This window comes from Argiope bruennichi, chromosome 4, assembly GCF_947563725.1.
Source record: "Argiope bruennichi chromosome 4, qqArgBrue1.1, whole genome shotgun sequence".
NCBI lineage: Eukaryota > Metazoa > Arthropoda > Arachnida > Araneae > Araneidae > Argiope > Argiope bruennichi.
Genome location: NC_079154.1, coordinates 56431074 through 56446450, shown reverse-complemented (window position 1 = coordinate 56446450; position 15377 = coordinate 56431074). Strand labels below are relative to the sequence as shown.

Genomic DNA, 15377 nt, shown 5'->3' with positions numbered 1-15377 from the left:
ATAACAAATTTTAAACTAAATTCAGCTAAGAGTGATTTATTCATAATATTTAACGATTCAATAACTTTTATATAATGAATAAATTAACCACATAAAATTTTAAAACAGTTCATTGTTAAAAATTTTAATAATTTTATAATAACAATTACTAAAATTTTTAAAAATTCAGAAATTTAGTTTTTTTTATGGGATTAAATAGCAGTCAAGTCTGGAAGTAAAATGAAAATCCTGTATATATTCTTGTTCAATGGACAAAAAATACAGCTGTATGTAATTATTGTAAATACATCAGAAATTTTTGAAAAATTGCTGGTTGTAGTTTTGACTTTAAACTAAAAAAATAAATTCATCTTACACAGACAATATTTTAATGGTATATTACTAAGAAATTCTAGAAGCTAGAGAAAAATTCATATAATCGACAAATTAGAATTATAAATATTCAAATTAGCCAAATTATACAGTAAAAATAATGATTTAATGTACCTTTTTAAAGGTAAGTTTAATGTAGAAGTATGTGTACATATATCACAGAATTCTTTTACAGCTTCAAATCACTTTCTGTATTGAAATGGAAATGGGAATTTTTTCTGATCTATTGTCCTGACCTAGATAATGATTTGAAACATTTGTGTAATAAGTATTTAAAGGTTTCTGAGCTGCACACCCCAGTCCATTTGGGTTTATTTACTTCAAATCCCATTTTCACAAATGTTGAAAACTTGGTCATCATCAAATTACACCAGTGGCAAACTTGCTAGTTTGCTAGCTTATAGGCAACATGGGTGTCTTTACACATAAGTGTGCATGTTTAAGAGAGACAGAGAAAAAAGGATAATTGGTTTTGTGTGTGGTAAGAGAGAGAGAGAGAGAGAGAGAGAAAAGGGATAATTGGTTGACATAGAGAATCTCTAGAACTTCCCATACCTTTCTTTTAAAAACAAATAAACAAAATAACAACTTTTATGCTACAAAACACATTCTCTTCTATGTAATGACTATTCAGAATTTTTGTGGCTGCTGAGGTCCACAGCCATATTGAAGGAAAACTGCCTCTCTTGCAGAAAGCAAGAGGAACAGTATCCTTATGAGAGATGACTGCATAAAAAGTTTTCTTTTCTGTAGAGTATTTTAGCATAAGAATTGTGGCTGCAAAAATAACAAAGAAAAAAAATTAGACCACATAAATATGCAAGCATTTTTAAGAACATGAAAAATTGATGAAAGAAATTAACCATTATATGATTTTATTTGAAATAAGTCCGTTGTTTTTTTAATGATGCCACTTACACATGGTGCCTTATTCGAAGCAATAAATCCATTAGGTTAAAAGTATGCACTGCAAAAAATATTCCCTGCAAACCAGTTGATCAACAGTGGTGACTGGTATAAAAAAGTGATAATCATAAATAAACAGTAATAATTCAGAAGCTATTGCTGTTGTATTTAAAATGTAATATTTCTCCAAAATTTGTCTGCTTTTCAAATTTAACTGATGAGAAATATTTGCAAAACAATGTATTAAATTGAATGTTATTTGATGTATTTGGCTTTATGTACTTATTTGTAACTTATTCTAAAATTATTTGTCAAATTGCATTGATTATAAGCAATCTTAAAATATTTCTTATCTATTATTTGTAGAAAATTTGTTTTTACTTTTCTTCAAACAGTTAAACATTTTGTAAAAACTGCTTTATTGTTATATAACTATATCAATTTTTATAACAGAAAGACTATACATATTCATTCTTTCTTACAGGTCATTGAACAAACTTATTTATCCAGCAATCCTGATGTTGGTACAATTATTAAAATTGCAAGCCCTGTAGTATTTATATTATTTTTCTTTGAAATGGTTTTGAAGTGGATGGCTTATGGGTTACAGAAATTCTTCAAAAGTCACTTGGGACGTTTTGAGTTTTTCATTTTGGTTGTAAGTTTCAATAAAAGCTTTATGTGCTTTTCATTATTTTGTGATATATATAATGTTCATAACAGAAAAAGTAAAACCTTATTATTTTTGCATTTCTTACAGATTTATTTAATTGATTTACTGTCAATAAAATTTTTTGATGGACAGAGAAATATATTCAAGGCACTACGAGCATTTCGGCTTCTTAGTCTAACATCTCTATTGAAATCTTATCAAGAGACTCTTGTAAGTGATTTTATGACATTATGATTTTTAATAGAAATTAAAATCTTTGTGTGAATTTGCAAACTATTTATTAAATTGCAGTAATATGTGATTGTTTCATTATTAACTATTTATTACTCTTATGGATTTAAAATGGCACGTAGAATTATATTGTGGCATAAATTTGTCTTATTAAAATTTTTTAATAATTTCATTTATGTTTTATGAATATGTTTCTTATACGCAATTTTGTTTCATCTAAAATATTGAATAATTTAAAATGCATATTATTTTGATCAATAATGAAGTACCTCTTTTTACATTTTAATGAACTTTAATTTATTTAATTTTTAGCCTCTGCCAATGAAGCGAAATAGTTGTATGACTGGGAGTGATTCTGTGTCAAATGAAAGTCTTTTGCATTTAAAACAATTTGAATGCAATCGATTTCTTGGTAGACACTGTAGATACCGTCCTACTGGTTCTGGAGGTAAATTACTTAATATATATATGTTTTAATTCATTTATTAGTAATTAGCAATGTTTTATTCTATTGTGTCTTATTTCTCATATCAGAAATTTTTCAAATGGACTGGAATACACATGAAATACAATCATCTGATCTCAATGGCAGTAGAATGAGAAGGATAGAGCTTGGATGCACTGCTGATTATCGTGACAGAAATCCAACAATAGAAGCCCAAGACTGTCTCCCAATATTTTGTCATAACATGTGTCCTGCTTGCAAGCAAGATTGCAGTTTTTTCAGAATGTGTTCTGTTATCAGGACTAAAAGTATGATACTGTTGAAAAGCAGATATTTCTTCAGCTTTATTGTGTTTATGATTCTGCTCAGCAATTGTCAATTGGTAAGTGCTTTTTAGAAAATAGGCAAAATTGCTTTTCTCTGACTCTTGAATGGATTTGCATTAAATTTTAGTGATCAAATATTTTTAACTTTAAAACTGAAATCAGATTGAAATGGAAGGATCTGTTTCTATATTTTATCATGTTACAGTGGAAGTTTATCTATATATCTAATTAGTCCATTTACTAAATTTTATTATTTTTCAAATATTAATTACCAATTTTTTTTAATACTAAAATGATCAATCTTTAAGAAAGCCTTAAAATTTTGTTTTTAAGTTCTGCAAAGAACTTATTTTAAAAGAAATTGTATGATAAATATTTGGAGCATTTAAAAAAAATATATTAAATGAATTAGATATGTTATATTATGCTTATATATTATATATGTTTATTATGAATCTCTTTTCTTATGAGAAAGCCTTATAATTTCATCTGAAAGTACTATTAAAATTCCATTGTTGTTTATTTTGGTCAAAAATTTCCCTTTTATAGTAACAAACAAAATAAGCTGTTTTTTTTAAAATTATTAATTCAATAGAACTTCCGTGAATGTCGAATGTAATTACTTTCACTACTTATTACGAAATATAAAGCATCATGAAATTGTATGTAAGTGATAGATTAGCTCATACGGCTTGGACTTTTTTTAATACTTAAAAAATTATTCTGATAATATAAAAGGATGTTTTTATGCCATTGTAATGTGTTGTGTAATAATTGTTATATAAGATTGCTATTCCAAAATAGTAAAAGTGAATTAATGCAGTTACAGAACTGATAAATTATTATGATGTGAAATTTTTAAAAACTAATGCATAACAGTTTCATAACAATCCTTTTTCCAAAATTAAGTACTGTTAAAATAGTAATTTTGTTTTTTATTTGTAATTTTAATGTTTTTTTTTTTGCATCCTAACCTCTGGTATATAAAAAAAAATCTAATTATGTATCTGTGTGTTATTTGAATTTAAAAATGTGAAAAAGGGTTATCAATAAAATTTTTATCCCCCTCCCCTTTTTATTCTTCTCGCGTTTGATTCATTATAAACTTGATCATTTCTCATTAATTAATTGCAGGCAGTGGAATTGAACTTTTCTGAAAGGAAGTTGCTGATTATAGAAGTAATTGCTGCATATTTGGATAAAGTATTTGCAGGCTTTTTTGTGATGGAAATGCTTCTAAAGATGTTTGGTTATGGTTTGAAAAGTTATTGCAGCAACTTTTGGTGTATTTTGGAGTTCTTGACTACTGTTGTGAGTATGAAAATGTTTGTCTAAAATCTGCTTAGTATAAGAACAATTATTATTTTAAGTGATTGAGCTGATGTGGTTATGATGCCTGTGTATTTGAATTATCTATGTATATAAAGAAAAATGAATGTGAATGTATTTTTCAATGATTTGCCATGTTATTTAAGATAAGTACATGTTTTTGTTATCTTCTTGACCTTTCTTCTTATGGTTTGTATTAATATTATATTAACAAAATTTTGCTTTTTTATTGCATATACATGCACACAGTAGTCAGGTGTGTATTTTTGTTTAGTGATATCTTTTAATCTAATTTAAATCCTAATTATTTTCCTGTTATTTTAAAACATTAATTTAGCCCATATTACTTTAAAATTAAATTTTATTTCTTGATCCAAATCCTCTTTTTTTTATTAATTATTTCTTTATGCACTCTAAAAATTGCTGTGTTTAATTTTCATGCTACGAGTGAAGGGATAAAAATCCCTTACACAAATGGCATAACTTTCAAGGATACCTAAGATTCCCTTTCCTGAGTCCAACATGTGCCAAAGAATTCCCAAAAAGAATATTATTAGGAAAAAACTTCTCACACTTCCTCTTGTGTTTTATTGGTTCTTCCCATATATAAACCATGCTTTCCCATGGAAAAATAAATTTGAAACTGAAGTTAATTAGTTTTCTTTTTGGCGACTCATCTCCAAAAGTATGTTTATATATATATAGTTTAAAACATGATGCTTTTGCTTTCTAAGGGGCCAATCATAAAAGGTTATGTGCTATTCTTCCTTGTCTAGGTTTTATTTATTTTTTAAGAGTGATTGTATTATATGTTACAAATAAATGTTATATTTTTAGTGAAATAAATTACCCATTAATTTTAAAACATTTTTAATTATTTTCTATATTTAAAAAAAAACCAGAACCAAAGCCAAACTGAATTTTTTTAAAAAAATTTATTGAAATATCTATAAGAATTTGTTATAAATTTTGCTAATTTTCTGAAAAGTGTTTTATATAATAATAAATCATAAAGTTATTAATTATTATCACTTCTTATATGTTTGTTTTTTTATTTAAGATGAAGTTTACTGAGTTGTTTTATTTTAGTATTTTGACAACATAGAATGATAAACAATACATTTTTCATTCTAATTTATATTTCAATCAATATATAGTTATTTCATAATTTTTAATTTTGAAATGGTTAATATTAATATTTAAAAAAAAAGTGTTATTTTCTTTTTCCATTTTGAAATTTGTTCCTGTGGGGTTGCTTTTTTTCATTCTTAATCCTTATCTTTATATGAATGATAAATGTTTGTCTTAAACAAACATCTTAAAAAGTTTTATTTTTGTTACATTTTTCTTTTGCAGTTTCTTTTTGTTTGCATGAAGTTTTATGGCTATAAAGTTCATTAATTTTTCTCTGCATGATGCTTATGATTTTCTTCTAAAAGGTAATTTTAATTTAGTAGAACTTTCAATTCTTTATTTTATTTTGATTCATTTTTAATTGATCCTGTGTAATATATAATATGCATTATTTATATTTTAGCCCACTTTATCATTTTTATTAAATTTTATTTGGAATCTCTTGTATTTATTTAGATCTGCATTTCTAAATTTTCATTTATCATCTTTCATACTGAAAATGCAACTGCAATTGAATCCTTAACTAAATTGATAAGCTTGATGATAACTGACTTTGATTCTGGTCATACTTTTTATTAATTTAGGCTCATATTGCTTGATGTCATTATAATAGAAATTATTATCTCTTCATTGAAAAAATGTTTTCCTTCGAATGTGAAAAATGCTTTTAATGCAAATGTCATTTCATGAAATGTTTTTAATGCAAATGTCATTTCATGAAATGTTTTTAATGCAAATGTCATTTCATGAAATGTTTTTAATGAAAATGTCATTGCTTTTAATGCAAAAGGATAAATAGTGAAAAATATGATTTCACTTTATATTTAGTTGGAAGAAGGGAAATAAATATGCGATGATTCTGTCATATCCATCACCTTCACTCCATTTTCCCCACTCAACTAGTTAATGCATCCTTAATTAGCTGTGAAAAACTAGATAGTGATTTCTGTTACTATCACCTCTTCCCCTCATGACTAATCATCATACATTTATAGCTGTTTTTCTTCCTTTAATCTTTTTAATTTAGAAAAGTTTTTACTGTTTAATAAAATTTTAACTAAATATATTACTAGTTGTAAAGGATAACCTGCACATATTTTTAGCCATTAGTCACTCGGCAATCCATCAGAGCATTTCCATAGAATATCAAGCACTGAATATTAATACATCATAGCTCTCTAATTTATCAAGTATAAAAAAATGAATATATATGTTGAGTAAGATAAATAAAATTTATCATCAAGATCTTAGCAGAAAAGATTTCAGTGATTCAAAACAATACAACTTCAGCAATAGCTTTTTAAGCAGCACACTTTTTATTTCTTATAATTTTATTTCAACTTGGGTATTGAAGTTAATGTTTTCTAATAACATAATACAATAGGAATTACTAATTTTTAACTGCAACTTTATAAGTACCATTAATTTTTTTCTACTTTTGTATTATTTTAATAAACTCTTCATTAGAAAATATATTTAAATGTTGCATGTACTACTCTAATATACTTTTGAAAATCTAGTCTAATATACTTTTGACTTCTTGAAACCATAAGTTTTTAATTATCATAATTTTTTTGCAGTGTTTTCTTTAATGCCCCTGTCTATTTGAATATTATTATTTGTTCTTCCACTCTTGTCAAATTTTGGTTTTTACTAAGGAAAATCTAAAACTGTTGCTTAAAAGATCTGGACTTACTAAATCTGGTATTTAAAATTTTTAAAATAATAATAATAAAAAAAATCTTCGAAACTTTTATTCTACAGGGTTCACTACAAATATTTTTGCTTTTTGTAATTTTATAATTCTTATGCAATTTTTTTTCCAAATAAAATTGCTCTTTATGTATAAATATTTGTCCTGATTGACAGAGCAATGTGTAACATATGTCTTTGAAATTAGGAGCATGAAGTTTCAGAAGCTACTTCTTGGGTATTAGAGGTCTGCTAAGAATTTAAAAAAATTAATTAGAAGCTTAATTAAAAAATAAAAAATAATTTCTACTTTTTCGCCACAATATCAAAGTATATTAATGCATAAAAATTGTTTTTATACTGTTTTAAAGTTTAAAAAAATAGTTTTTAGTAATATCAAATTTGTTTTAAATGTATGCATTTTTTTTTCTTTATTAATTTTTGAAAATTGGTTTTAGGCACAATTTGTAACAATGATTTTTATTATAATGAAATACAAATAAAATGTACAGTGCTTTTTTGAATCATTGAGTCATGCTATTTTATTGCTGCTAACATCGTGATAAGAGGGGGGGAAGGATGTTTCTTTGCTTTAATTAAACTTTAAAATTTTAAAGCAGCTCATTGAATGAGATTTTTTATTTAATGAGTTTTGTTACATTTAAATTTTGATGCATTGTGATGTATTGTCTCACAATGGCTTAGAAAAAAAGCTTTTTAAAAAATGTTTTAGCCGACACTTTTCATTTTCATTTTGCTTCTATTTGCAGAGTTGAATTTTTTTTAAGTTCATGAATTTGTTTGCTTTTTTTAAGTTCATGAATTTATGAAAATATGATTTGTTAAAGCATTTTCATTTCTTCGTGAAATATATAATGTAATTTTTTCTGTAGTTTTAATTCAAATAAGAATTTTTGCTTATTAGTTAAAAAGACAAGTTTTTATTAAATTTTTTGAACATTAAGTAAAAAAAGTTTTTACTTAACTTTAGAAATAAGAAGTGATAAGATAATTTTTTATAGTCTGACCATTTCTCTGAATGATGCTATTCTTTACTATTTAAAAAAATGACCTAAAAAACTCTTTTGGAATGTGGCATATCATCAATTTTGTGGCAAGTTTGCCAGTCTTATGATGTTTAATGGAAATCTTTGCTTGTTTACACGATTGCCAGTTACAAGAACATAACCAGTCAAATAACTGTTGCCATTTAATACAGTAAATACTCAGCTCTACAAGAATTTCAATCCTTATGCATGATGTTAACCTTTCCAGGATACTTTAGTTCTTAGCTTCTTAATAATAATACTGCAAATAAAATTACTAAACATAATGTGTTAGTATAGGATGAAATTTTCACTTGATCATGTTGTGTTTGCACATCACTATTAACATTTTCAGAAATGATGTATCCACCTAAATGAATTGATAATTTGTTAAATTTAAGAAATGTTGAAAAGAAGATCTCAGATCTTTATTGCTTATCTTATAAAAATTGACTTTATTTTTTTTTTTGGTATTGATAGTTTTTCATTTTTATATTTTTCTCAAAATCAGAAAGACATCATTTGTTTTATAATAAAAAATATTACACATTTTATTACAAAGACGTTGTACAAATACAGAAGTAAATATTTAAATTTAAAGAATATACATTTAAAATTAATAAAGACTATGCATTATTATAAAACAGAAATCATGTGCTTAGAAAACATGAGAGTTTATGTATGCATACATGTACAAATGCTTAATTTTTATGACTAAGGTGTTTAAAAGTACTTAATTTTTGTAGTTATTTCTCACTATGCATGTTTCCCTTGAGATAAGAACATTTAAGTTCTTATCTCAAGTAATGTGCTACAATATGTAAAATAATGTGTAAAATTAGAGCCTGTGGAACATTATTATGCTTTAGAAAAGATAAAAAATTTTAAGGGAAAAAAATGCCCAACAAATGCAATTCTCCAATTCAAATTGTTGCAAAAGAACTGAAAAAGCAACTGATAATTGAGTAATTTGTAGAAATTTGTGCTGAAATATATCAATATATATGAATTGGCAGAAAAAAAATTTATAATATCTTTTTTCTTAAGTAATCATATTATTTCTGGTAATGTTGAATTGATGTTTACTTCACTTTCTTCTTTTTTCACTTCTTTTTTTTTCCCACTGTTAAAAACTGTGGGTGGGGTAATATTGTTATTCTAATTAGCACATAAATTCAGTTTGTATGTTTTCTCTTATACTACATATACATTCAGGGATTTTTTTCTTCAAAATTTGTGTGGCAACCTTTAAAAATATTTTTTCCTTTTCCAAAAACTAAGGATTTTTAGAAAGTGTGCATATTTAAATTCAGTTACGAAAAATGATTTTTGTGAGATAATTTATTTCCTAATTTAAATAATAGTTTTTATTAATTTGGAATTATTTGCAGACAACAACTATATATGTCGTCTTGTATGAATTGGATTTTCAAGGAGTATTTGTGCTGAAATTAGTTAGAGTATTTCGCCTACTCTATTTATACAAGACTTTGAGATTCAATAAGCAGTCAAAGGTAAGTTAATATTATTAGATAAATAGAGATATTAAAACATATTTGCTGTAAATTTAAAATATATTTCTCCAATTGTAAGTGTTTACAGGAATGATTTGTATTATTAAATACTGATTTTCCTTTGTCTGTCATAAAAAGCGTATGATATTATAAAGCCTTCAAAATTTTAGATAATATTATAGAGGTATCATAGAATATCTTGTGCTAATAAGGCTTTCTACTTTGAATACACTTATGTTTGGTATTCGTCAATTTATATTCCAGTTTTAGGTAACTATTATTAATAGTAATAATTATACTATTAGCACAAAATGACTAACAATATTTTCTCGATATTGTAACAGCACATTCAGAATATTGGACAACATTATGAATATGTCTTCTAAATCTTTTTCTAAAAGGGTATGCATTTTAAACCTTTCCTTAAATATGGTGTGCTTTTTTATTGGTAGATTATTTTACTAGTGCTTGATTATTCAGATTTTCCTACTCTCACATTTGTAATTTAAATCCTTAATCATATTGTAAAAAGTGTTATTTCTTTGATCTATCATACTGCAAAATGTATAATAAACTAACTGATACTGAGAGAAAATTTGACTAGGTAATACCACAATTATCTGGAAAACCTATATATTATCATCTTTTATTTAGAAAAGTGGTGAAATATTTGTTCCTTCACTAATATTTCCATATTAGAAAACATTATTTACCTATAGTATAAAATTTAAATACATTAAAATGTATTAAAATTTAAATGCATTAAATGTTATATTTTTAATAATATTTAATATTTTTTACAGTATTTTGAAATTTGAAAGAATTTACTATTTTAATACTATTTTGTATTTAAAAAATTTTAAGCTATTGTGGTCACATCACTTACAAAAAATTAATAGCTTTTGTAATGTCATTATAAATTACTGATATTACTCATATTTTTTTCAGGCTATTCTAATATCATTAAAATGTGCATTACCTTCTCATCTCCTGGTCTTCTTATTTGTATTTTACTTATGGCTAATCTTCGCTGTAATTGGTACTGCAATGTTCAGTGGAATGCTGTATCGATGTGTGGATGCAAACAATAATGTTCTTTCACTTTCGGTGGATGCATGCATTCAGAATAATGGAACCTATAAAAATTCCCCTGTCAACTTTGATTATGTATCAAATGCATTCATTGGTCTGCTACAAGTGGTTTGTATATATATATATATATATATAATATTATTTCAATTATTATATTATTATTATAATATTATTAATTATATATTATTATTATAATATTATTTCAAAATGTATTAAAATTTAAATGCATTAAATGTTATATTTTTAATAATATTTAATATTTTTTTACAGAAGCTTAATTGTTATTATTTAATTTGCCTGTAAATTTTTATCACAGGCTGAGTGTATTATTTTTTCTTATTAATTATTTTATTGCTCTTTTTTATTAAATCTTTTTTTTATATGGTATGAAATATTTTTTTTTCTTTTTAGGCAACTCTGCAGAATTGGATAAGTTTTGTTACAGATATTATGGATAATTCAAATGCTGTGAGTGTCATTAATCAATGTTTCATTTTATTTTGTCAAAAATATTGTTTTACGATTTTTATAATTTTGATTTTCTTTCAGTCAAATAAAATGAAGAATGAACTCTATACTGCAACATTTTTTCCTCTGTTCATAATGTTCAGCACTTTCCTGACATTAAATCTTTTTGCTGGAGTAACTTGTTGGTATTTCAACGATCAAAAAAGAGGTACTGAACTTTATTCCTATAATACTGCAACTATGTAAAAGTAGTATGTAGCTTATTGTGATTTTAATAGATCATTGCTTATTAAATAGAAACTCAAATTTTAGTCCAAATGTTGTTTTTTTTAAAAATATATTTTAATATCTACTATTCATTTATCTTCAGTAGCAAAATAAAATTTTAAAGAGAGTAATTATTTTCTGAAATTTACATGCTAACTAATAATATGTCTTTTTTTTTTTTTTGATAAGTTTGATAAATTACCTACATTTTTCAATAAGAAATTTCTTCTTTTCCTGATACTTTCCATTCACTATAGTAGAAAAATCCTATTGCTTGTTACGTTACATTCCATTTACTATCACTAGATTTAAAGTGGCTGTTCTTTTTTTTCAGAATCTGAAAATGGCCTAAGCTCAAGGACAAATCAATTATATAAAGCAGCTGTCAAAAAAATGGAAAGTGTCAAACTGGAAAAATCTATCCCTCCTCCTAAGGTAAATTATTCTTTACATTGATAAGTAGAGGCCTTTTATTATATCATTTAAAAAAATTGTAGAGAATTTTTTAAAAATCAAAATCATTTTTTATATTTGCATTTTTTTTTTTTTTTTTTTTTTACAGTTGCACTTTCAAGCTTTTGTTTACCGAATGGTGAACAGTGACAATTTTGAAATAGCCCTTTTTGTCTTCATTGGACTTCACATGCTTCTCATAGCTTTAGATATGTATGACCCTGATCCATCAGAAATGTTTGCTTTAGCTATGTTTGAGCTCAATATATTTTTCATTGTAATTTTTTCGTTGGAATGCATTTTAAAACTAATTGCATATCGACACTACTACTTCTTATCATTTTGGAACCACTTTGATGTGGTTGTTTCAGTACTTTGCATTTGTGGTAAGTAATGATTTATTTTTTTTCATTTTAAAACATATTATAGTTATTTTATTTAATTATAATTTTCTTATTTATTTTAGATTTCTAAGTTTTTAATATTAATTCTTGTTAAATGAACCTCAAATTTTAAATTACATTAAACCAAAAAAGCTTCTAAGAAATTGGTAATTAAAATAAGAATTTTAAGAAATCGTATGGATTGTTGAAATACAAGAGACTTTTTCCAATTCAATTGAAAATTTGAGCATAATGAAAGCATTTATAATTCATTGATTATATATTTATTTGAGTATGATGTCATTGAAGTCTGCAGTCGTTTTAGCAAATAAACCTGTTTTAGTTAATTTAAGATACAGATTTTTTAGAGGATCATATTAGTGATTTCATTTAAAAGAAATAATCATATGAGTCAGATTTTACAGCCAAATAAGCATAGTTAGTTGAAATGTTTGACTGTCTTTGGAAATCTTTTATGCTAATATATTTTTAAAAATTCAAATAGCCATTTTAACTAAATAAATATTGATATGTGATTATGACAATATTATTACCCCTGTTATCCTATTATTTATCCCTGTTATGTTCTTAGGTTCATTGTTATGTTCTTTTATACCATATTTGATATCTAGCTATTCCATGTGATATGTGAAACTCTATCACTTTTAATATTTTGCCAGATTTTTCATCACTGCAATGTTTTTCTATAAAAGAATTATACCAGCTTGGAAACACCATATATAATAAATATACTTTAGTTTATGCAAGTGGACATAATGTAATATAGGATTTTTATAATAATTGTAAATAACCAATACTATATTGTCATATACATTATTAACATCATAAAGATAAATACTATTAATTATTTATTTTCAGGAACTTTGTTTGAAAATCTTTTCTCATCCCCTATGCTCCCAGCTATGTTGCGATTAATACGCTTTATAAAATGCCGTCGATACTTGAGGCGATACGTAAGGGGAATGTTACCATTACTGTATACCTTGTACTCATCGATCCCAGCATTTGTCACCATTGTAATTCTTCAGTTCATTGTTATGTTCATTTATGCCATATTTGGGGTCTACCTATTCCATAGCATCAAGCAGTCGTGGGATATAAGTGGAGAACTTAGCTTTGAAACATTCCCCAAAGCCATGCTACTCCTCTTCCAACTTTCTACCCTAGCTGGTTGGATAGATGTTCTTCATTGTTTATCAGCATCAGGAGAAAACTTGACATCTGCAACCTTTTTTGTTGTGTCATACATTATAATCGTGTACTATATTATCATTAAAACACATTTGGTTATAGTCTTAGATAGTTATGAAACTGCTATGTGTGAATATGAGAATATTTTGTTGAAGGAGGATTATGAGATGTTTGCTGAAGTATGGCAAAAGTTTGACAGCAATGCCCGAGGCATCATCAAGTTCAGCAATCTGCCGGACCTGTTGGATGTTTTGGAAGAACCTTTTCACTTTGGCAAACCAAATCGATATCTCATTGCAACACTTAATATTCCTATTTATGAAGGAGACCTTGTATTTTATGCTGATGTAATGGATGCCCTTACTCGGGATTTTATGAGTCATAGGGCACACCTTGTGGAAATACCAGACAGCATACCTGGTCTTCTCGACAACAAAGGTAAAACTTTGAAAAAAATTGGAAGTACACTATGGAGGCAACGGCAAAACCACTGTGCTTACATAATTCAGCGTGCTTGGAGGCGCTATACAGGGAGGCTAGTGAGGTCCCCAGTCTTTTACAGTGAAGTAAGATTGGCTGATCAAGGTGACAAAGTTGACACTTATTTATCTGCAGAAGTTCGGTCTGGTAGTCATGCTTCAGTGTGAAAGTTAAAAAAAAAATCAATCATAAAATATGATCGAAGGATTTAAATATCTATGCATGTTTAAAATAATTACATTTGTTGAAGCTCAGATTAAAAGTGCTTCCAAATAGTGACTTTTGTATACTGTGTAACTAATGTATACTATTCAAATGACTGGTTCAGAGTAGTGGAAATTCTTAGTTTAAGTGTGTTACCGTATTACCATCTTCAGTGTTATAAAATGGAAATTTTCTGATGGATATGATCATGTGATATAACACACACACATACAAAAAAAGATTAAAGGTTATTGGGTGCTTTTTTATCTTACCATGCACACTTAATAATGGTAATGAGGGGAATATTGTTAGCACAATGTAGGGAACAAAATTATTAATAAACTTTACAGATTTGTTTTTCAAATAAGGTGGGGACATAAGTTTAATATTGAATTTTGTTTTCAAAAATAGTGAATTCAAATAATACCTTTTAATTCCTTATGGATTATATATGATTTAATTCCCACATTACTATGTAATTGTTCTTAATAATAAAGCTGGATTTTGTTGTCCCTAAAAGATGTTTGCTGGTTTCTTGGTTTACTAAGTAACAAGCAGATATCTAAAGTATTTTGATTACAAATTTTTATGACTAAGTTTTGCGAATTAAAATTGAGTATCTTTATAATTTTGGAAATTTCTATTTTAAAATACATTCCTTGTGGGGGAAAAAAAGAATAATTTTTTGAAGAAGTTTTTTCAATTTTAAAATTGAATATTGATTTGAAATTATTTATTTCGGTTAACATTTTTATCAAATTGTTAAATTCTGTGTTGGATACCATAAATATTATTGTATCTTTAGAAAAAACTTTTCTTAAAGAATGAATTTATCACACGATACCATATAAAAATATTATTCAAATAGAAAAAAAAAAGTTAAACTTTCTGGAACAAAACTTCTCTGTTCAAACTTAATCAAAGCTTAATCAGTGTAGTATTATTTACATGAACAAAGTCTGTGATTTAACAGAATTTAAATTCTTTGAAACATCAAACTTCGTTAACTCTACGATTCAGTAGTATTTATACTGATGATCTGAAATTCCATTTAAAACTTTAAAAATATGAATAGAAGAAAAAAAAATTAATTAAAGTTGGATTAATATAGAATTATATGGAGATTATATGCACATAGATTTAAGACTTA

General features: G+C 25.8%; 1 protein-coding gene across 1 annotated transcript in view; it reads left to right on the top strand.

Annotated features, from left to right (window-relative positions):
- Positions 1-14217, top strand: part of LOC129965779 (sodium channel protein PaFPC1-like) — a 37974-nt gene extending 23757 nt beyond the window's left edge. Inside the window, exons 17-28 of the mRNA XM_056079955.1 lie at positions 1763-1936; positions 2039-2161; positions 2495-2630; positions 2717-3009; positions 4088-4264; positions 9546-9668; positions 10617-10868; positions 11172-11228; positions 11310-11436; positions 11830-11930; positions 12058-12334; positions 13211-14217. Coding sequence (XP_055935930.1) covers positions 1763-1936; positions 2039-2161; positions 2495-2630; positions 2717-3009; positions 4088-4264; positions 9546-9668; positions 10617-10868; positions 11172-11228; positions 11310-11436; positions 11830-11930; positions 12058-12334; positions 13211-14190 — 2820 coding nt within the window. The 3' untranslated portion in view covers positions 14191-14217. The remainder of the gene's footprint in view (positions 1-1762; positions 1937-2038; positions 2162-2494; positions 2631-2716; positions 3010-4087; positions 4265-9545; positions 9669-10616; positions 10869-11171; positions 11229-11309; positions 11437-11829; positions 11931-12057; positions 12335-13210) is intronic.
- The last annotated feature ends 1160 nt before the right edge of the window (positions 14218-15377 follow it).